The 21,549-nt window shown below is 51.4% G+C and overlaps 1 protein-coding gene across 3 annotated transcripts in view; it reads left to right on the top strand.

The window, feature by feature from the left end:
• Nucleotides 1-21,549, top strand: part of CABP1 (calcium binding protein 1) — a 46,214-nt gene that overhangs the window by 16,068 nt on the left and 8,597 nt on the right. Inside the window, exons 1-4 of one of the 3 annotated variants that reach the window (XM_081966570.1) lie at nt 7,324-7,466; nt 15,626-15,814; nt 17,404-17,434; nt 18,761-18,904. In XM_081966570.1, coding sequence (XP_081822696.1) covers nt 7,422-7,466; nt 15,626-15,814; nt 17,404-17,434; nt 18,761-18,904 — 409 coding nt within the window. In that variant the 5' untranslated portion in view covers nt 7,324-7,421. Of the gene's footprint in view, nt 1-7,323; nt 7,467-15,622; nt 15,815-17,403; nt 17,435-18,760; nt 18,905-21,549 lie in introns of those variants that run through there. The other 2 variants (XM_081966569.1, XM_081966568.1) reach the window with 2 other exon arrangements.

Raw genomic sequence — 21,549 nt, 5'->3', positions numbered from 1 at the left:
CAATCTTGGCAACTTTAAGGTGTGTGGACTTCAACTCCCAGCAGCCCTCATGATGACATGACTCCACCTTGGCTTGGAGACAGCTCAGTCTGCGGCTTGAAACGGATGCCAAGGCTCTCCTACCACACATTTGCAGGGCAGAGAGGCAGGAGACCCTCTTGTAAAAAAAAAAGCACAGCAGCCTTGGTCCCTGCTCAGCCACATCTGCAAATACTAAGCAATTGCCCCCTCCCCCTCCTCAAAAAGGGGGTTGAACTGAGCTGCAGTGACTTTCAAAACAGGGAGAAAAGTATTAAAACCTTCAGTTCTCCTCTCTAGTTCTTCTGCAGGAAGGGACAAAGAATGGACACTCAATCGGTGTCCGCCTCCTGCTGCACCCTCAGTTCAAGCTCCACTATCAGCGTTTGCTCGGTCATTTCCAAAATAAGACAAGTTAGGGTGAGTATAATGGAAAGGATGAAGAAAGACGCTCGAACACAAGAGGGGAGGTTCCACTTCACCAAAATCTGAAAAATCTCAAATGCAGAAAAATGCTTTTACATTAGATAGACCACAATTCAGCCTTAAATTAACTGCAAAGCCTAGCAATAATGATTGGAGTTTTATCTCTCCTTTTGTGATCAACTCAAGGCGGCAAACATACTTAATACCCCTGCTTGCTATTGTCCTCACAACAACCCTGTGAGTCGGGCTGAGAGAGCGAGGCTGCCCCAAAATCACGTGGCTGGATTTCCTGCCTGAGGGAGGCCTAGAATTCACTGTGCCTGGTTTGTGGGCCAGCATCTTCGTTGCTACCCAAAACTGACTCCTAATAATGACAGTGAGGTGATATTATAGAAGGGCTGATTTTGGAGCTGCCCCCAAATTGGATGTTGTTAGATATTAGCATATATCGAGATAAGTCTTCCCTCAGGTCCGCTCCTACAGCGGGAAACAGGTATTCATCTGATTGGTCAATGGGCGTGCCTCATCCCTATAAAAGGGGAACCCTCCGACCACAGGTTAAGCTGGATCACTACTACTACTAATAAAATGAGCTGTTGAGTTACTTCGTGTCCGCAGTCTGTCTCTCGTTGCCCAGATCTAACATTGGCGACGAAGGTGGGATTGAGAGACAGATAGGACGAAGAGCGCACTTCAAGAATCTCCGGATTTGATCCAGCCCAGGAATTCGGCAGAAATTCCGGCAGCCATCTCAGATCACCGCAGCGCGGCAAATTCAAACTGAGAAAATGGCGATGCATGCTCCCCCCGCTCCTTTCGACCCAGCAACCGACGAATGGGAAGCCTTCATGATTCGCTTCGAGTGTTTCCTCGAAGCAAATGAGTACACGGGGATCACCGATGCAAGAAAGAAAAATATCTTCCTCGGCTACTGCGGAAAGGAAGTCTTCAATACGGCCAGAGACCTCACCGCGCCTACTCCAATACAAGCAGTACCGTGGGCGACGCTGAAACAAGCCTTGGAAACACATTACGCGCCAAAACCGTCCCGCCATGTCAGCCGCAAAGAATTCAACACGAGGACTCAAATGGCGGGAGAATCCATTAACCAATTTGTTGCAGCTCTACGAAGAATAGCAGCCCACTGTGAATACAGGGATTTGGAAGAGCATATCTTAGAGCAATTCATCTGTGGGGTAAGAGACATTTCGTTGCAAAAGAAACTGTTAGCCAACCCGAATCTAACCCTACAGTCAGCATTGAACAAAGCAAGAGCGTCGGAATCAGCGGAGAAATCAGCAGTGACCATACAAAGAAGGGTCAACGAAACCCAGCCGGCACCGAGACAAACCAGAGTCCACTACGAAGACGCAAGCCCCGACTACGTGGATCCCGAGTTCGAGGACAGTCACCTAATGCAGAGCAGTCACTGGAGGCCTGGGGGGAAACCCGGATCCCGCTTGCCGCCCTGCGCAAGCTGCGGAGGGAATCACCCCAGGTCTACTTGCAGGTTCAGGAACGTTGTTTGTTCGCACTGCAACAAACTTGGGCACATCGCACGAGTGTGCCGGAGCGGAGTCCCTGCCTCACGGCAGCCACCCATGTACCGCCAACAGAAGCCCAACCCAGGGGCTTGGCGAAATCAAAAAGGGCGCCCAGAGAGAAATCCACAAGTGTTTACCCAGAGAGAAACTCCCCAAAGAGCTGAACGAGCGTATTCCCAGAGAGATTACTCACAAGAAAGTGAGCGAGCGTATCCCCAGAGAGAATTCACACAGAGAGCCGAAAGAGCGTTCTACCAAGACGCTCAACGAGAGTATTTTCAGGATATAGACGATGAGATAGAGTTGACCCAGAGAGAGGAGTTGCGAACGTATCTCACCACGATACATCAGGTCCGCCCTAAGCGGCCCAAAAGGCTGAAAGTCACAGTCCTCTTGGAGGGCTCACCCTGCGAGCTGGAGGTTGACACAGGATCAACCCTGACGATCATTTCATGGGCATCCATGAAACAGGCCATTCCCGGCCTCAGAAAGAGCCAACTGCGCGCTCCTGACGTCCTGCTACGAGACTACCAGGGGAACCAAGTCCCCATCGTGGGCCAAGGCACATTCCACATCCAGTTTAAGGACATCGAAGCCCAGCTGCCCGTGACCATCTCCAGCGCGCCATTGCAGAACCTCCTGGGGCTTGATTGGTTTGAAGCCCTGGGATTAGAAGTCACCGGAATCAACGCCGTGAGAAACAGCAGCGCTGAAAAGATCTTTAAGGAGTTCGAGGATGTGTTCAGCTCCGGTCTTGGTAAGTATGTGGGCAAACCAATATCGTTCAATTTAGATCCAAATGTGGCGCCAATCCGACTTAAACCGAGACGAGTGCCTTTTGCACTCCGCCCAAAAATAGATAAAGAGATAGATAAGTTAGTGGAACAAGGAATCCTTGAGCCGGTAGATCACGCGCGTTGGGAGACACCTATCGTGACCCCAGTTAAGTCAGACGGATCAGTCCGCTTGTGCGCAGACTATAAATGCACAATTAATGTCGCGCTACAACAGAGCGCATATCCGGTGCCCGTAGTACAGCACCTATTGCACTCATTGGGGCCAGGAAAGGTTTTCGCTAAGTTAGATATGGCACAAGCTTACCAGCAACTGCCAGTAGATAGCGCCACAGCGGAGGCCCAGACTATAGTGACGCACAGAGGAGCGTTTAAATGCAACCGGCTACAATTCGGCGTAAGTATTGCTCCAGGATTGTTCCAGAGCGTCATGGAACGACTGTTGCAAGGGATACCGGGAGTCGTCCCATATTTTGACGATATCTTGGTGTCCGCTGCAAACGAGGAGCAACTAAACAAAAGAGTCAGATCTGTTTTGGCCAGAATCAGAGAGAAGGGCCTCCGCCTTAAAAAAGAAAAATGCCAAATTAACGTGCCTAGTGTAGAATTCCTGGGTTATAGAATTGATGGTCAGGGAATTCACCCCACTGAAAAGAAAATTAAGGCAATCCAGGACGCCCCCACACCACGAAATCAAACCGAGTTGCAGGCCTTCCTCGGACTACTTAATTTCTACAGCGTTTTTCTGAGACAGAAGGCGACCGTTGCTGAGCCACTACACCGTCTACTCCAGAGGAACGCACCATGGAGATGGGGACGAGCCGAAGCTGCAGCATTCGCCGGGGTAAAGCGCCTGCTCACCACTGACTCACTACTTGTGCAATACAGTCAAACCCTCCCGCTGGTATTGACCTGCGACGCATCGCCTTTCGGGGTTGGAGCAGTCCTCAGCCACAGGATGCCCGACGGGAAAGAAGCACCCATTGCTTTCTACTCCAGAACTCTTTCATCGGCCGAAAGGAACTACAGCCAAATGGACAGAGAAGCATTGGCTGCCGTTGCAGGTGTGAAACGTTTCCATGAATACCTCTACGGCCGCGATTTTGAACTCATTACTGATCACAAACCGCTGTTAGGACTTTTGGCGGGAAATCGCCCCACTCCGGTCTCCCTTTCTCCACGTATGACCAGGTGGACTGTTTTCCTGGCTGCGTACTCTTACAAGTTAATTCATCGACCGGGCTCCACTCTAGGGCACGCAGATGCGCTCAGCCGTTGCCCATTACCAGACATTTTGCCAGACCCCACTCCAGAAGTACCGGTATTGCTCATTGACTGTTTGGATTCGGGACCGGTTTCTTCTTACGATGTCGCAAGGTTCTCCTCGAAGGACAATTTAATAAAACAAGTGCAAACTTGGGTATGGAGGGGGTGGCCGAAGGGAAATGTGGGCCCGGAATTCAAAATGTTTTGGTCTAAACGGGACGAACTCTCCGTGTTACAGGGATGTTTGTTGTGGGGGGATCGAGTTGTTATTCCTTTTGCTCTACGAAAAAAGGTATTGAATGCTTTACATATGGGTCATCCGGGGATCGTGAGAATGAAAGCGTTAGCGAGAAGTTATGTGTGGTGGCCCAATATGGACAAAGAAATAGAGGAGTGGGTGGCCACTTGCGACCCATGCCAGGAGTCGAGACCAGCACCCCCGGAAGCGCCCGCCACAGAATGGGAGAAACCCAAGGCACCCTGGTCACGCATTCATATTGATTTTGCAGGACCATTCCAGGGTCAAACCTTCCTCATAGTTGTAGATGCTTATTCTAAATGGTTAGATGTAGTCCTAATGACATCAACCACGGCAGAGGCAGTTATAAAGGTTCTTAGGCGGCTTTTCGCCACCCATGGTCTACCAGATCTGTTAGTATCGGACAACGGGCCCCAATTCACGGCCATGCAGTTCGAAACATTTTTAGCAGGGTTGGGAATCAGACACGCCCTCATCGCGCCATTCCATCCAGCGTCCAATGGTCAGGCAGAAAGAATGGTGCGGTTCGCGAAAGAGGCCCTCGCCAGGATGGGCCCGGGGGATTGGCAAACACGCATTGACCATTACCTCCTCATTCAACACATTACCCCGAGCGCAACGACGGGTAGAAGCCCCGCTGAACTACTAATGGGTCGCCGCCTACGGTCTCACCTGGACAGGCTCCACCCGAATTATTCTACCTCGGCTCCCCCAGACTCTACAAGTAAGGTCAGATCTTTTAGAGAAGGAGACACTGTTTATGCTCAAAATTACACAGGGGGGACATTGTGGATACCGGCGAGGGTCATTGGCATCATGGGCCCTCGATCGTATTTGTTAGAGCTTGAAGATGGGCGGAATTGGAGAAGGCACATCGATCAGCTTCGAGGTCGCCTAGCACAATCCAACTTACGGGATGAGGGCGAAAGTTTCCTGTCCACAGAAAGACAACCGCAGGGAAACTTCATCCCAGGAAACGACGACACCGGCGAGCTAAGCGGGGGACAGGACATCACGCACGCAGCTGAGCAACCCCCCGTCATCACAGCCGCTGAGCAACCCCCCGTCATCGCAGCCGAACAAGATACCAGGGAAAAGAGCATCGAAAACGCAAGACCTCCAGAAACAGAAAAAGCACCCGATCCTGCAACCACTTCAAACCAACAGGAAACCAGTCCTGCAAGTACTTCAACGCAACCTGAACTCCGACGTTCCTCCCGAGCAAGACAAACACCCACCTACCTAAAGGACTATGTCACCTACCGCAACGTCCCATCTAGGAGGGGAGGGGTGTTAGATATTAGCATATATCGAGATAAGTCTTCCCTCAGGTCCGCTCCTACAGCGGGAAACAGGTATTCATCTGATTGGTCAATGGGCGTGCCTCATCCCTATAAAAGGGGAACCCTCCGACCACAGGTTAAGCTGGATCACTACTACTACTAATAAAATGAGCTGTTGAGTTACTTCGTGTCCGCAGTCTGTCTCTCGTTGCCCAGATCTAACAGATGTGGATGAGAAAAAGTCTGTTTGCATCTCCTTAGACCAGTGGGCAACATCAAGATGTGTGGACTTCAACTCCCAGAATCCCCCAGCCAGCTATGCTGTGCCAGGATCCCTCTGGGGCCCACATGGTCCATTCCTATCCCTTTCCCTCCTCTTTGTATATGTGGCTTCTCAGCATCATAAACCTTCTGGGCTCTGAAGGATCAGCTCCCTGATCCAGGAATGTCTGGGCACAGACTCCAGTTGGCCTGGTAGAATTCCTTGAGCTTCATCTCCAAGTGCCAGGGAAGGGAAGGGCTCCGTGGGAAAGCTCAGCTGAGCCGCCTTCTCTCATTCCAGAGAATGTCCCTTGGAGCTCCCTGGATCTGAGAAAGAGAGCAGAGGGGGGGTCTCAGCTGGGGGGAGGGATGGGACAACTTGCCACAGCCAACTCACCAGGGCCAAGTCGAGAAAACTCACTGCCTGACAATTTCACAATTCTATTTTATTATTTAAAATAAATAAAAGTTATTCTAATTTTCGCCATCCATGTTCCATTCCGTCTCTCCTTTTGCACCCTTTCTTTCATGACTCTGTCCCATCCGTTCTTTGATATTAGTGTAACTCTGGTCCTGCAGGGAGTGTGGTGTGTTGGCCGTGGCTACCCAAGGAATGGCGAATGCTCACAGACCCTCAGCTGGGTCACAGGCGCCTTGCTCTCGCCCTTCAGCTGCTGCCTGGAAAGCTCAGACTCTCCTGCGGGGCTTCTGGGGGGAGCTGTGGGGGGGCTGTGGGGCTGGCCAGACCTGGGGGCAGCTGGGAGCCTCCAGTCTGCAGCACCCCTGATTTCGACGAGGAGTCTGTTTCATACGTTCAGGGTTAAGACTTTTCCCAGCTTTCGTGGGCACTGAAGAAAGGATCACTCAACCGGGGCACCGATCGCGCCTCCCCTTGCTTTCCGAATCCGTTTCCCGGGAACCGGCCGGAGCGAGCCTTCCTCTTTGTTCAGAGCCCTATGATCTGCCCGCTCTTCACCGGTTGCTTTCCCCTCAAGTGCCCGGGCACACCCGAACGTCGGAAGGCTGAGCGGCGACAACTCTTGACGTCCCCGCCGGGACCGCGCTCGCTGCCAGAAGGAGCCCACCTGCTCCCCGCACTGGGGCTCCTTTTTGGGAAGGGGCGGCTTTCCCTCCGGCCGGGAGCCCCCTTGCTCGGCGGCGAACCGGGAGGCAGAAAGAAGCCCGATCCTGGGGGGGCAAACGGGGCGGGGGGCGCTTTGCCCTTAACCTCCGCTCCCGTTCAGAGCCAGAGCGGCTCCCTGGCTGTCAAGAGGGGGGGGGGCGAGGGAGGGGAGGAGGGATCGGGCTTTAAGCCGAGGTAGGTTAGATAATTCATCTCGTCCTCTCCCCTCCCTCCCTCCCTCCCTCGCCTTCCCCGCTTTCCCTTCTTGGTGGAGAAAGTTGGGAGAAAGGCAGAGGGGAAGGAACGGAGGGAGGGAAGGAAGGAGGGGAAGGAGGGAGAAGCCCCGCCCGCGGCAGCCAGAGGGCTCGGGGGTGACCGGGGGCGCCCTTTGCTCCGATGGGCTCGGCTGCCGGCTGCCCTGCCTGAGCCGGGAAGGCCGCCTCCGGGATGGGCAACTGCGTGAAGTCTCCGCTGAGGAGCCTCTCGCGGAAGGTAGGTCCCACAGCGCGGCGGGGCCCCTTCCCCACAGCCCAGCCACCGCGGCAGGGGACAGGGGGAGAAGACGGGCAGCGGCGGGCACGTGGGGCTCGGGCAGCGGCCAAAGCAGCCTCTTGCGCTGGGGCGGGGGGGGGGAGGTCGCGGGGGGGGGGAGGACTCCGGCCACGCAGACTCGTATCCCGAGGCAAGTGGTCGCGCGATGGGTGAGTTTGCCACGGGGCTTGGGGGATTAGCGGACGCTCGCTCCGGTTGGCTCATCTGGAATTGCGGGTCTGGCGGGGCCGCCGCAAGTGGGAAGGCGGCTGCTAAAGGAGGACCTCTTTGGGAGGGGGGTGAAGCCCCCTCCCCATAGGCGCCGGAGTCTGACCGTAGTTTCCGCAACGCCGGCAGCTGAAGGACCGTAAGCAGGACTTCGGCAGGGGTGTGTAGCTCCCTGGTGCCAGGCACAGAAGGGAATAAGAGCGAGATCGCCGTGCCAGGATTTGGGCACACAGTTGCATCGCTATTTAATCCCCTCAAGGTTTGCGTTTCTTTTCTCACAAGCCACTGCTAGGAGTTTATGTGCGGGGAAAGTGTTGTAAAGAGGGGAAAAAGAAGAAAGACGCGTTTCCATTTAAAGTACTGGAAGGAACTTCCCCTTCCTTCCTCCCTGCCCGCCCCCCCCCTTTTTTCTGACGAGTTCCAGGTGAGACTCTCTCTCTCTCTCTCTCGCTGGCTTGCTGCTCGCTCTGTTTGTGTGTGTGCGTGTGTGTGTGTATAAACATCTCCTACTCAAGAAGTTTGCTGAGATATAATTTTTTCCACCGGAGATCAATATTTTTGCTCGGTGTTGTGTGGAGTTTCCTTGATAGCTTTATGCTCCAAACTGTTTCTAAATTGTTTGTATGAACTGGCAGGTTTTCAGTTGCAGCTTTGCAAGGGGGCTTGTGGCTTTCCTGAAGTTTTGCTAACTCTGCATCCGATGATCCTTGAGGATGGCAGTTCCAGAATTCCCAGCCAAAATGGTACTTGGGAATTTGTACCTTTAGCTGCTTTATGGAGCTTGATGATGCCTTCGGTTTTCCTGGCACCTCCTTGGCAAGAAATCATTTTAGCTACTGAGATGCTTAACCGAGAAACTCAGCAATATACAGGAGCACATATTGATTTGCTGGTTTTCATCAAAGGCCCTCCCACCCACCTCCGAAATGGGAGAAAGCTTTGAATGGAGGTTCCAGTTTCTGAAAGGGCCTTTGGCCTCGGTCAGGGCTCCTCAGAGGGACTAAAAAGCCAAAACAACAGGACTGAACCTCTGCCCACTACATCGTTCTGTCCTGAACCAGCATCTCAACGTTATGGCCACAGGTTTATGGGTCCCTGGTCCCTGTGGATCAAACCTTTTGCTTGGGCCCTTTGCATTTGTTTATTTATTTATTTATTTATTTATTTTTATTTAATAAAACCTAGGCCGCTGTGCAGACAAACAGCTTCCCAAGCTGCTTCCCTGTCCTGCATTGGTAAACATCAATCTATTCCATGCAATGAGCACTAAGGAAAGGAAAAATTATCCAGTCTAATCCAAGCTAAGGATAATTGATGAATGATGATGAGTCATCAGAGCTTCCCTAGAAACTTGCTGTTCTGATATCCTTCAGTGGACCCCAGAATTGGGATGCCCCCTGCAAGGAGAAATAGTCCCTTGCTCTTGCCCAGCTGGGGACTCTCGAAGGCAGGTAGGAAAAGCGCCCCCCCTCCCCCCCACCCACAAGTGGGCCTGCAGAGCCTGATCCTTGAAGAAACAGGGGCTTGGACAGCAAGAGTCCTAGAGGAAAGCGAACATGTTAATGGACGTCCAGGCATACATGTATGTGGTGCCCATGAAGTGTGCATGTGTGTATGTAATAGCAAGGTATTATGACCAATGTTCCTTGGGCACCCCAACACTCTCCCTTATGGGGCATTTCCCACCCTGCGCCTATGCTGACCAGAGCCCACTTCTGCCCCCCTCTTCCTGTGTCGTTAGAGGTTCTGCTGGTCGGAACAAGGAGGAGCTGAGAATCTGGAACAAGCAATTATTATGTGTGCAAGCCATCAAGCGGCATATTGCTCTACGTACCTGTGCCCATGCAAGGATGTGTGTGTGTGTGTGTGCGCGTGTGTGTTTGTCTGTGTGTGAGACAGAGAGATGCTAAGATGACTTTGATATTGAGTTGGGGTCTCCATCATGGCTCTGAGGGTGGGTGGGTGGGAAGGCACACGTCCCTGCAGAGGGAGTCTTCCTACCGAATATCCAACAGGCCTTAAGGAGAAGGCCTTAAATTTGGTCTCTATGGATGTGGTGGCTCACTGGTTAAGACACTGAGCTTGTCGATCAGAAAGGTCGGCAGATTGCCAGTTCGAATCCCTAGTGCCGCGTAACAGAGTGAGCTCCCGCGACTTGTCCCAGCTTCTGCCAACCTAGCAGTTCGAAAGCACGTACAAAATGCAAGTAGAAAAATAGGAACCACCTTTGGTGGGAAGGGAACAGCGTTCTGTGCGCCTTCGGCATTTAGTCATGCCGGCCACCTGACCACAGAGGCATCTTCCGACAGTGTTGGCTCTTCGGCTTTGAAATGGAGATGACTACCATTCCCTAGAGTCAGGAACGACCAGCACATATGTGCAAGGGGAACCTTTACCTTTACCTTATATATGGTCCCAAGAAGAACAGGGAGTAAAGTTGGTGGGTGAGGGGTGGCTGGAGGTCTTTCTGGTGGATGCTCTGACCCATCCCCAGCTGGGCAAACTAGCAGCTGCCGGTCCCTCCAGCTGAATCTCAAATCAAGAGAGATGATGGGGAGAGTTGGCTCCAGTGCCAGGACAGGCCCCCTTTGAAGGAGGCTGAGGAATCTGTGGCGTACTTATTCTGGCGCATTATTATCACCTTCAACTCTGCTGATACAGCAGCCTAACTAGGTTTATTGGCTGGGGCTTCAGCTCAATTTCAGGGCTTTTGATTTCTCTGCCCTCCTTCTGAGCCACCCAAGATAAAGTTTCAGAAAGAATTAGCTTGAGAGATTATGTTCCAAAAGAGGATCAATATAATTTAGGATTCTAAACATAAACTCTAATTGTCTCTTTCTCCACACCCTGCCCCCCCACCCTCCCCCAGGAGCTGTAAGGGCACCCCCGAGGATGTCTGTGCAAACATACAGCCTGATCAGGGAGCTAGGTCTCATTGGGGCTCCTATTCACGAGAGGGAAGCCTCTGTTTGGTGGCACCCAGGTCTTCAAAATGCGCAGCCCTGGGCAGCATCTGCCACACTGCAGCTTTGGAAGTCTTGCTTGGCATTGCCCAGAGACACTCCCGGTGCTTTTGGATTCCCACAGGAGGCCAGGAGAGGGTTGGATGGGGAGGCAAGAAAGGGAAGAAGGCCTTTGGATTGAGGGGTGTATGTGTGTGTTCAGTTTTGACTCCAGGTGATTGGCCTGGACTGCAGGTAGTCCTCGACTTACAACAGTTCATTTAGTGACTGTTCAGACGACACTGAAAAAAGTGCCCTGACCGTTTTTCACACCCACGACCTTTGCAGCATCCGCACGATTGTGTGAGCAAAATTCAGATGCTGAGCAACTGGTTCGCATTTACGACCGATGCTGTGTCCCAAGGTTACGTGATCCCCTGTTGCAGGGGTGTCCAAACTTGGCTACTTTAAGACTTGTGGACTTCAACTCCCAGAGAGCAGAGCTGGCTGGGGGAATTCTGGGAGTTGAAGTCCACAAGTCTTAAAGTTGCCAAGTTTGGACACCCCTGCCCTATTGCGACCTTCTGACCAGCAAAGTTGACGGGGAAGCTAGGTTCACTTAACAGCGGCATTACTAACTTATCAACTGACGTGATCCACTTAACAACTGTGGCAAGGAAGGTTGTAAAATGAGGCCAAACTCACTTAACAAATGTCTCACTTAACAACAGAAATGTTGGGCTCAATGGCGGTCATAAGCCGAGGACTACCTGTATAGTAGTTCCTACACTTTTCTTGGCAAGTTTCCGGAGGTGGTTTTCCATTGCCTGCTTCCTAGGGTTGAGAGAGAGGGAACGGCCTAAGGCCCCCCAACTGACCTCATGCCCACAGTGGGACTAGAACTCACCAACTTCCCCGTTTGCAGGCTGCTGCCTTAACCACCACACCACGCGGCTCTCTATTGTTATGAGAGCTGCAACAAAAAGCTCAGACTTGTGAGTTCCCGGTGAATTCAACGGAGCAAAGGAGAGAAGCGTAGACTTTTGGGGCACTTTGGGAGTCTCGCAGCTTCACCCCTGCCGTGGGCAGAAAGCCTGAGACGACTCCAGAGAAATGGCCGTCTAGCTTTCATTTGAAAGCCTCCAGTGATGGAGCCTCCATAGCACTAAGAGGCCGGTTCTTCCTCTGCTCCAGAGCTCTGGAAGTCAGGAAGTCCCTCCTTATTTCAAGTATGGATCTGTAAAGCTTCCGTCCATCGTCTCTTGTCCTCTGTCTTCGCCCTCTCCAGAACAAACCCAGCATCTCTTGTCTGTGACATCCCTTCATGTATTGCAAGGTTGCCAGCCTGTCTCCCCTTCGCCAGCTCTTCTTGAGGCTAAACTCACCCCACTGTGGCTGCTCCATCATTGGAGGTTTTTAAGAAGAGATTTGGCAACCATTGGTCTGCAATGGCATATCATTTCCTGCCTGAGCAGGGGTTTGGACTAGAAGACCTCCAAGGTCCCTTCCAACTCTGCTATACTGTATTCCTTTGCCCATCCTCCATAAAGTTTATCTCCCAAGACTCTCACCATCTTTGTTGCTTTTCTTGGCTCTCTCGTTCCTTTTTGTATTGGGCCCACCAGAACTGGTCACTATACTGGGTTTGGTCTGCAGTATTAAGTCAACCAGGGATGGGTGTTTTTTAATGTGATCAGGGCTGGGGAGGCGGAGAAACCAGGGGTTTCTCAGTGGAAATGGGTGAAATGGGTGTGGTGGTGGGTGATTATTTTGGAACTGTGCCAGTGGTGGGTTTCAAAATGTTTTAGAACCTCTTCTGTAGGTGTGGCCTGCTTTGTGGGAGTGGCTTGCCAGCCATGTGACCCGGTGGGAGTGGATTGCTGGCCATGTGACCGGGTGGGCATGGCCAACTTGTAAAATGTGGTGAAACTCACTTAACAACGCTCTTGTTTAGCAACCAAAATGTTGGCTCAGAAACTCTGGCATTTGAAGCACGCAAGTCTTAAAGCTGTCAAGTTACAAGGCCCTTGCACCCCTAACCCTTTAGAAAAAGAAACCCAGGGGTATTCAAACTTGACAGTTTTAAGACTTGTGGACTTCAACTCCCAGAATTCCTCCTCCAGTCATGTTGGCTCAGGAACTCTGGCATTGAAGTGTGCAAGTCTTAAAGCTGTCAAGTTACAAGACCCTTGCACCCCTAACCCTTTAGAAAAAAAAACCTCCAGGGGTGTTCAAACTTGGCAGCTTTAAGACTTGTGGACTTCAACTCCCAGAATTCCTCCTCTCGCTCTTCATCTTGATGATGTGCGGATGGGGGGGGGGGGAGGGAGCTGGAACCGGTTCTCACCGGCACGGAAGATTTGTGGACCCTCTTCTATAGGAGAGGTTAGAACTGGCAGGAACCCACCGCTGTACTGTGCCCTTCCCTCCTTGCTCTCCCATTGGCAGAAGCGAGCATAAGAAGATGCTGTTGTGAGTCCTTAGAAAAGCATCGGTGGAGTTGAAGGCTCCAGTGTAGAACAGGGCCCTTCTCCAAACTTGGCAACTTGTGGACTTCAACTCCCAGAATTCCCCAGCCAGCCATGCCTCTGGCTGCCCCTTCCCATGACCAAGTATGCTGCAGGTCAGCCCCTCTGCCCTCAGCCCCTCCATAGGATTGAGACCTCCTAGGTCCAGGCTGCCCTCTTCAAAAAGGTCTTGGGTCCAGCTGGGTGTGGACCTCTGCCCATGCCAGAAATTCTCTCCAGTCGCTCACCTTGGGCTGCCCAATTGCTCTGGGGAGTGTGACCTATTATTGGGTCCACTTTATTTCGTGGGGGCATCTTGGTTGTGGAAGCTGCTCCTGCCCCCGCCCCCAGTGCCAGCGGCAGCTGACCGAAGCAGGTCCATTCAGGCTGCATTCTGGACAGACCAAACAGCCGCCCCATCAGGCAGGGTGGGTGTCCTGCCATAAACGTCCGTTGCCAGTCCACGTGGCGGTGCAGGTGTCCCCTGAGTCCCTCTTCTCAGCCCTGCCAGGAAGGATTCCGCCATGCAGGGTGATGGGGTGGCAGCTTCTTCACAGCTGCTCTCAAATGGGGCCCGAGGAGCTTTGAGGGGGGAAACGCTCTCGGCTTCTCATGAAATCAGCCATAGGATGGCAAATGTTTATTGCACCGAATGCAGAGGTCCTTGTGAGCACTGCTTTTTATAGCTGCATGGGAATGTCGGGAAGGAACATTTCTGCCAGAGGTTGAGGAGGGGGGCACATGACTATATAAGGTGTGAGCCACTGACTCTCTGTTGGGCCTGGAAGGACTCAGACAGGATTCCAGCTGGAGCCCAGAAGGCCTGTTGCAGAAGCTCTGCCCCAGATGGGGGGGGGAGGCAGGGGGAATGGGTCTTGCCCCCAGAGAGGGAGGCTGACACGGGAGGGGCTGTGCTGCATCCAGAGGGTTAAAACCCAGGATGCAGCTGGCTCCTGTGGAGCTATACCAGGTCATAGCTGGCTGCTGCTGCTGAATTTCCATCTGTTCCTCTGTGCGTCATGCACAAGATCGACACGCAGCTGCATGTGTGGTCGGCCCTCTGCATAGAATGCAAGGCTCCCATGTTGCACAGGGACCCTCTGGACTTTCCCATTTCTCCTTTGCACAAGCCATTTGCCTCGAACTCAAACCTCCACAGCAGAAATATGAGTGAATGGCAAGGTTTTCTGAGCATGCACGGAGTGCAGCCCTAATGAAAGGGCTCAGTAAGTGGGTCAGAGAACAGATTCAGGAAGGGCCCTTTTATGGAAGCGGGGAGGGAGCAGAGCCACAAAAGGTTTGCATTCTCCGGCTTGGTGCAGAAGTCCGTCCCCACGGGGGTCTTTGGCACAGTCTGTGAAAACAAGGCGAGACGTGACCTCCATCGTGACAACAGGTCTTTCCCCGCAGCAGGGATGACAGCCTCCCCCCCGGACCCCCCCCCCCCCGAAGGCTTTTCTGATGAGAATCAAATGGGCAGACTCCCCCCATTTGCAGAGAGGGGGGGCGGGGCGTGTGAAGGCTCCAGAACAGTGTTTCTCAACTGGGAGTGCTTTAAGATGTGTGGATTTCAACTCCCAGAATTCCCCAGCCAGCCATGCTGCTTGGGGAATTCTGGGAGTGGAAGTCCACACATCTTTTTTTTTTAAAGAATTTTATTGGATTTTAAACATTTATGGGGAAAGGTAAAAGGGTACATAGAAAATTCTGGCAACTCCGGTGCTAGTGGTAGAAATCCCTCCAAATCTCACAATTTTTACAATGTTAAAGACAACGTGTAAAAGATAAGCAAAAACAGAGTCTTGTTCTACTTTATATCAACCATGGCCACAAAAATAAATGCATTTGAAATATTATTGTAATTGTTGATATACTAGAAAGTGACAAAAAAAGAGATGATTGAACACATGGTTGATATAATGAAGTCCACGCATCTTAAAGCAACTGTGCTTGAAAAACACTGTTCTAGGGCAGGGCTCTCCGACTTGACAACTTTAAAACTTGTGGACTTCAACTTCCAGAATTCCCCAGCCAGCTTTGCTTGGCTGGGGAAGTCTTAAAGCTGCCAGGTTTGAAGACCTCTGCTCTAAGTGGCTTACAAAGACACGTAAACTTGTGTCCCCTCTTTGAAGTGAATGTGAGTTTTGTCCGCTTACACCCAGGCCAAACTGCAGAGCGACCGAAAGATGGTGGAAGGGTAGCCAGGGACCAGGTGCCTGGGAGTTAGGACACTGCGCCTGAAAGACCTGGCTGCATGCAGAGCTCGTCTCCTAGAACCCCAGGGCTGGCCCTCTGAAAGCATCCTTGGCGGAGAAGGCTATGCCACTTCAAGGGGCTGCAGGGGTGGGCAGGGGGCCTCTCGGGACGCCCACCTGAGCCCGGAGGGGCAGAGAGGTAACTTCCTCTGTTGTGTTGTTTGCTTGCTGCTGAACTGGCCAAGAAGATCCACCAGGAGGAGAAGGCCTGCTATAAGGCGGTCCAGCTGAGTGAGGAGGGGCCGTCGGCCGGCGAGGGCCAGGGCCAGGGCCAGGTCTCCCTCATGGTGCTGGCCCAGAACTGCGCGGTGATGCATAACCTGCTGGGCCCAGCCTGCATCTTCCTGAGGAAGGGATTCGCGGAGAACAGGCAGCCGGTATGTAAGTCACAGCACCCGCTTGGTTCAGGCGGCCTGCAGGGGGCACAGAATCGCCTGCACCCAGGGCTGGAAGCAAGACCCCCGGAGACCTCTCCTCCTCCTCCTCCCCTGCCTGGCCCTTGCCGTGCTCGGGGAGATTCCCGTGCTCTGAACACCCCTTAGTTGTAGGGACACGACACGGAGACCTGAACTGCAGCAGGGCAAGCATGGAAAGCGATGCCACCTTGAGCTGAGGTGGAGGAGACCGTCAAGAAAGGCCGTGTGGGGGCTGGTGGAGCGGCAGGCGGGAGAAACGGCTGACACTTGGGCCATCTCCTATGTGTCGTCCCCCCCACCCGGAACATTGCAAGCCCACGGTTACACCAGAATGCCTGTTAGGGGATCATCCTTCTGCAGAGCTCTCCTCAGGGCACCCTAAAAGTTATTTAACCCCCCCCCCATCTCCCGTCTCCTCTCAACTGCTCTGCCAGGCATCTGTCTGGGTGCAGCTCCAGCTCTCTGGGTAGCGATTCCTGTTGCCGCCTTACTGCTCTCTGCATCCTTGAGGGATCCTTGCCCCAAAGCAGTCAATGGCTGCAACGGATCTCCCGCAGAGATTGCCCATAAGTAAGGGAGAAGCGGCCTTCTCTCCTGGCAGCCCCTCCCGCTCTCCCCCCCCAGCCTGGCAAAAGAAAGGGGAGGGGGCAGCTGGAAAGAAGGTGGGGGGATGGGGAGGGGCTTTACTGTCTGCTCCCTTTGGAACCAGCCCAGGCTCTGGCCAGAAGCATGGTGGGTGGACAAGGAGATTGGCAGGGGGAGGGGCTGGGAAGGGAGCCAGCAGATCTATGGAAGGAGAGAAGTTTCCGCCTTAAGCAGCGCATTTCCAGATGGGTTTGCTTCCCTTCATGGCAGCCACAGAGTTTTCTTCTGCTCCCTTCCTTCCCTCCTCATCCTCCACCTCTGCGATGCAAGGCCCACCTTAGCTCCTTCATAGCTTTGTTGACCCCTCCTCCTTTGCACACACCCCCCAGGGTCCCTTCCTGTTGGGCACCAGAGAACGGCACCTCTGGGCTAAGGCTGGGCCATCCTTGCTTCCCTGGACAGCAGGGGTGGGGGAGGCTGCAGCTGAAACAGGGCGGAAGGAACATGGAACGTACAATAAGAGGGTTAGAAGGTGCCTTGGAGGTCCTCTAGCCCCTCCTTGCGACAGGAGGTCCTTAGCATTCCAAACTTTCCTTGGCCTTCATGGGATGGTGACACGTATTCATAGAAAGAAGAGTAACGGCACAGAATAACTGAGTTGGAAGGGAACCTGGAGGTCTTCCAGTCCAACCCTTCACCCAAGAAAGGGGCTCTCCCTCCCCACCCACCCCTCTACCATCGACCATCCTCTGTCCTTGGCAGGGAGGCCTTTTCTTCAGTTGCCCCCGAAATACATGGAGGAGCCACAGGAGCCTTTGGCTGCAAAGTCTCTTGGCCAGAGGGTCTTCTGGACCTGATGACCTCCCCATGGCCCCTCATGCCTTTTCTTCACTTCCCGTGTCAGTGCACTCATTGTATACTCTGAGGAAGAGCCGGTTTTAACCACAGGAATTTCCCCCCTGCAGGACAGAGAGCTGCGTCCGGAAGAAATTGACGGTGAGATGCTTTCCTCTTTTATTTCTACTGTTTTAGAGTGGGGGGGGGGTCTCCACACTGGGCAGCTAAGCCTTGTGGACATCAATTCCCAGATTTCCCCACCCACAAGTCTTAAAGTTGCCAAGTGTGGAGACTCCTGGTTCAGAGGACTGTGAAAGGGAAAGAGGCCCAATTCATGTCGGAGTCTCCATTCGCGTTTTTTCAATCTTAAGTTCTCTCCCACTTCTCCAGCAACTGGCAACTTAAAAAAAAATTCATAAAAATTCACATGCATTTATGCATGTCGTCTCTCTCTCTCTCTCTCTCTCTTTCACTGATCTACCAATCTATCTTTGCGAGCGGTTCTTCTTTATATTTCCCACCCACAAACGTACACAGATTAGATTATATTTTGTGTGAAAACTTGCAACCTTACATACATTCCGAGAAGTGTGAAAACTGGAGAAACATGTTTGGGTGGCAGATTGGTTTGGAAGTGGGAATTTGAATCGACAGCAGGGAAGCATGGGACTCTGGATTCACTAAAAGAGATCTGTGATCCAAGCAACTCCCTGCCTGGGGGAGAGTCCAGAGAGACGCTAGGTGAGTTTTGGAGAGCTTCTTCGTTTAAACCAGGGTCCCCGACCTTCCTGGCATGGCAGCCTAGCTGGGAAGCGGGTGGGAGAGGGGGAATGGTTCTGTATGGGTGCCCACCGCTCTCACAGGTGGAGCTTCACACGCCTGTCTGTTTGCCACAGTCCGGGGATTGGGGACTGCTAGTTTAAACCATGATCCTCTGAGATGCTTTGAGTGGAATCCCACCTTTACCCCAAAGGTGCTTTTCCCCAAAAGCCACTGGACTTTCTTGGGTTTTTTTTCCCTTTGAAAAACGTTTTGCTTCTTAGCATGACGACTGACCCTGGTAACAATAAGGTGACTGCAAAGAATATAAATCTTTCCATCATCCTCCACCAGTTGGTTAGAAATGAAGAAACCTCTTGGATGAGGAGCAAAAGGTTTTCAAAGAAAATCCAAGAAAGTCCAGTTGCCTCTTGGAAAAGCGTCTTGGGGACAACCAGGGCGTGGAGGATGGAGGATCTCCTTCCTGTGCTTTGGGGACCACCGGAAGTGACTAAAAAGGCCTTTGAGGCGTGGGGAGGGGGGGATCGTCCCTCAGTGTTGCCATGCTGGCTTCCCAGGCACTGCTCAAACTCCGGCCAGTGGTGGGGGAGGCAGAGAGCCCCTCCCAGGCCCTAGACGAGAGACCCTCCAGGGCCAGGCTTTGCAAGAGGCGAAAGACCTATCCCCTCCCACAGGCCCCTCCCTGACCTGGATTTGCCCCCACAGAGCTGAGAGAAGCCTTCAAAGAGTTTGACCGAGACCGAGACGGCTACATCAACTGCCGAGACCTGGGCAACTGTATGCGGACCATGGGTTACATGCCCACCGAGATGGAGCTGATCGAACTGTCGCAGCAGATCAACATGAACTGTGAGTGGCAGCCACCCACCTGCCTGCTGCCGGGGCCTGTGTGTGTGCTGCCCCCCCCCCCTCCGCCTCTCCTGGATGCTTTTTCCCCCCTCTGGCCCTGTCCTCCTGCTCCCCCCTTTGCCTGCTTCCTTGCCCAAGTAGGACCCCAACTGCCTTGTCCCTGCATGGCCACCGGTGGGATCTGCACGCCTGAAAGCTCAGCTGTCCCACAGAGGAGAGAGTCAGCCTGTTGCTCCACAAGGCACCCGTTTCCTCTCGGAGGGTCTCCCGTCATCCATTCCCCTGTACGGCTGCCTCAGTGGGGGGAGGGGGGTTATCCCTCATTGTGCACTTTCACGGTTCTTTCCTGGGCCAGCTCAACCGTTTCTGCAAGGATGGGAGGATTGCTTTGGCCAAGGACTCTCTCTGGCTTGCTTCACACAATGCCCTCAACCCCAAACCGACTTAATCGTTCCAAATTTCCTATGCAGGCTTAATGCAATGAACTGCTTTGCGTCAGGCACACGAAGGCACTTTAATTCTTGCAGTGCACAGAAGCCCAAAGTCCCCTGTTCCAGTTTAGAGATCATCACCCACTCTGGGAATGTAGGCAGCTTCCCTCAAACCGTCATGTTCAACCCAGGGAAAGGAATCCTTTACGTTTGATTTCACTGGTAGACCTACCACAAGTCCTATGCTCAGTTCTGGGACATTATTATTATTATTATTATTATTATTATTATTATTATTATTATTATTATTATTATTATTATCATCATCATCATCATCATCATCATCATCATTATCTATCATTATCATTATTATCATCATTATTTTTTATTATTATTATTATTATTATTATTATTATTATTATTATTATTATTATTATCATCATCATCATTATTATCATCATTATTATATACTTTATCTATTAAACATGAAATTCAGCCAACTGAACATTCAAAAACGCATTACAAATACCAGTAACTGGTGCAAATGTTTAATACGGTTTGCTGCCAGCGTCCTAGGGATCAACCAAGGACCTTCTTAAAATATAAGATGTTCCGAGCAGCGCAGTTTTTTGCAGTTCCGCTGGTGTTTTTGCAGGAAGCTGCAATTTGTGGATGTATCTTGTAAAATTCTTGGACCTGGTGCCAAGTGCCCCGATGACAATGGGTATCACTGTGACAGGCTTCATCCATAGCCGTGCAGTTTTGATGGCCAGGTCGCGATATTTCATAATTTTTTCTAGTTTTATTATTTTTTTTCTAGTTGTTGTTGTTGTTATTATTATGTGGTTAATCTTGGTGAGATTCACAGCCTTTGGGGCTGGTTGGTAGCTCAACAGCTCGAGTCCTAACCAAGGACCTAGGAACTCTTAAGGTAACGTCAGAGGATGTAAGTTGTTCCAAGTAGGGTGGCTTTTTGTAGAGTCAGAATGTTCAAGTCAGGTAAGTCTAGAATGTCCAAATAGCCAGGTAGCCCTTTAGGTATTGCTCCAAGGGCTCCAATTACAATGGGGACAACACACAATTTCTTTTTCCACAGTCACTCAATTTCAATTTAAAAGTCCTGGTACTTTGTGATTTTTTCTTGCTGTTTATCTTCAATTCGTGCATCACCAGGTATTGCAATGTCAATGAACCAAACTTTTTTTCTTTTCAACTATTGTTATGTCAGGTGTGTTGTAGACCAAGTGCCTATCAGTCTGAATTCTGAAGTCCCACAAAATCTTGTCTTTCTCATTCTCTAAAACCTTCTCAACCTGATGGTCCCAGTGGTTTTTGCTGTACTCAAATCCAAAGTTTTGGCACAATTTCCAGTGAATAATTTTAGCAACGCGGTCATGGCGTTGTAGGTAGTCAGTTTGTGAAATTTTGCTGCATCCCCTGATCATATGGTCGACTGTCTCATCTTTCTCATTACAGAGGCGACATTTGCTGTTGGTGGTAACATGTTGAATTTTTGCCTTCGTGCAGTTTGTGGCTAAGGCTTGTTCTTGAGCTGCCAAAATAAAGCCTTCTGTTTCTTTTTTCAGTACTCCTGATCTTAACCAGTTCCAAGTTAGTTTTTGGTCAGCTTTGCCTTCAATACTTTTCAAGTATTGGCCATGCATAGCTTTGCTTTTTCAATTTTCAGCTCGCTTCTCAATTACTTCTTTCTTATATTCAGCTTTTGACTTAGTTGTCTTCAAAAGGCCTCCTTTATTTACTTCCTTAATCATTGGTTCTTCACTTTTCTGGATGTAATCATTCAAGCTGTGTCTTTCTTCTTCCACAGTCTGCTTTACTTGTAGGAGTCCTCGACCACCCTCTGCTCTTGGTAGATACAATCGGTCAACATCACTTTTAGGGTTCAAAGCATGATTCATTGTCATAAGCTTCATTGTTTTTCTGTCCAAATTGTCCAGCTCCATCTGGGTCCAGTCAATTATTCGAATTACAGGTATAGCCCAGGTATTTATGGCTTTTATGATGTTTCCTCCACTCAGTTTGGACTTTAATATTTTCCTTGATTTGAGTTACTCGATTTTCATACCGTTTAATCTTTTCAGCAATGGCAACAACCCTCTGCTTCAGCTCTTCAATTACTACCACAATCTCCTTATTCTCCAAATCGTATCTTGCTTCCAGGCTGCTTTTGACCTGCTTGTTCTTTAGCTTTAA

Source organism: Natrix helvetica (assembly GCF_964273705.1).
Source record: "Natrix helvetica genome assembly, chromosome: 14".
NCBI classification, from domain to species: Eukaryota; Metazoa; Chordata; class Lepidosauria; order Squamata; family Natricidae; genus Natrix; species Natrix helvetica.
The sequence above is the reverse complement of the archived record's forward strand: the minus strand, read 5'-3'. Positions and strand labels throughout refer to the sequence as shown.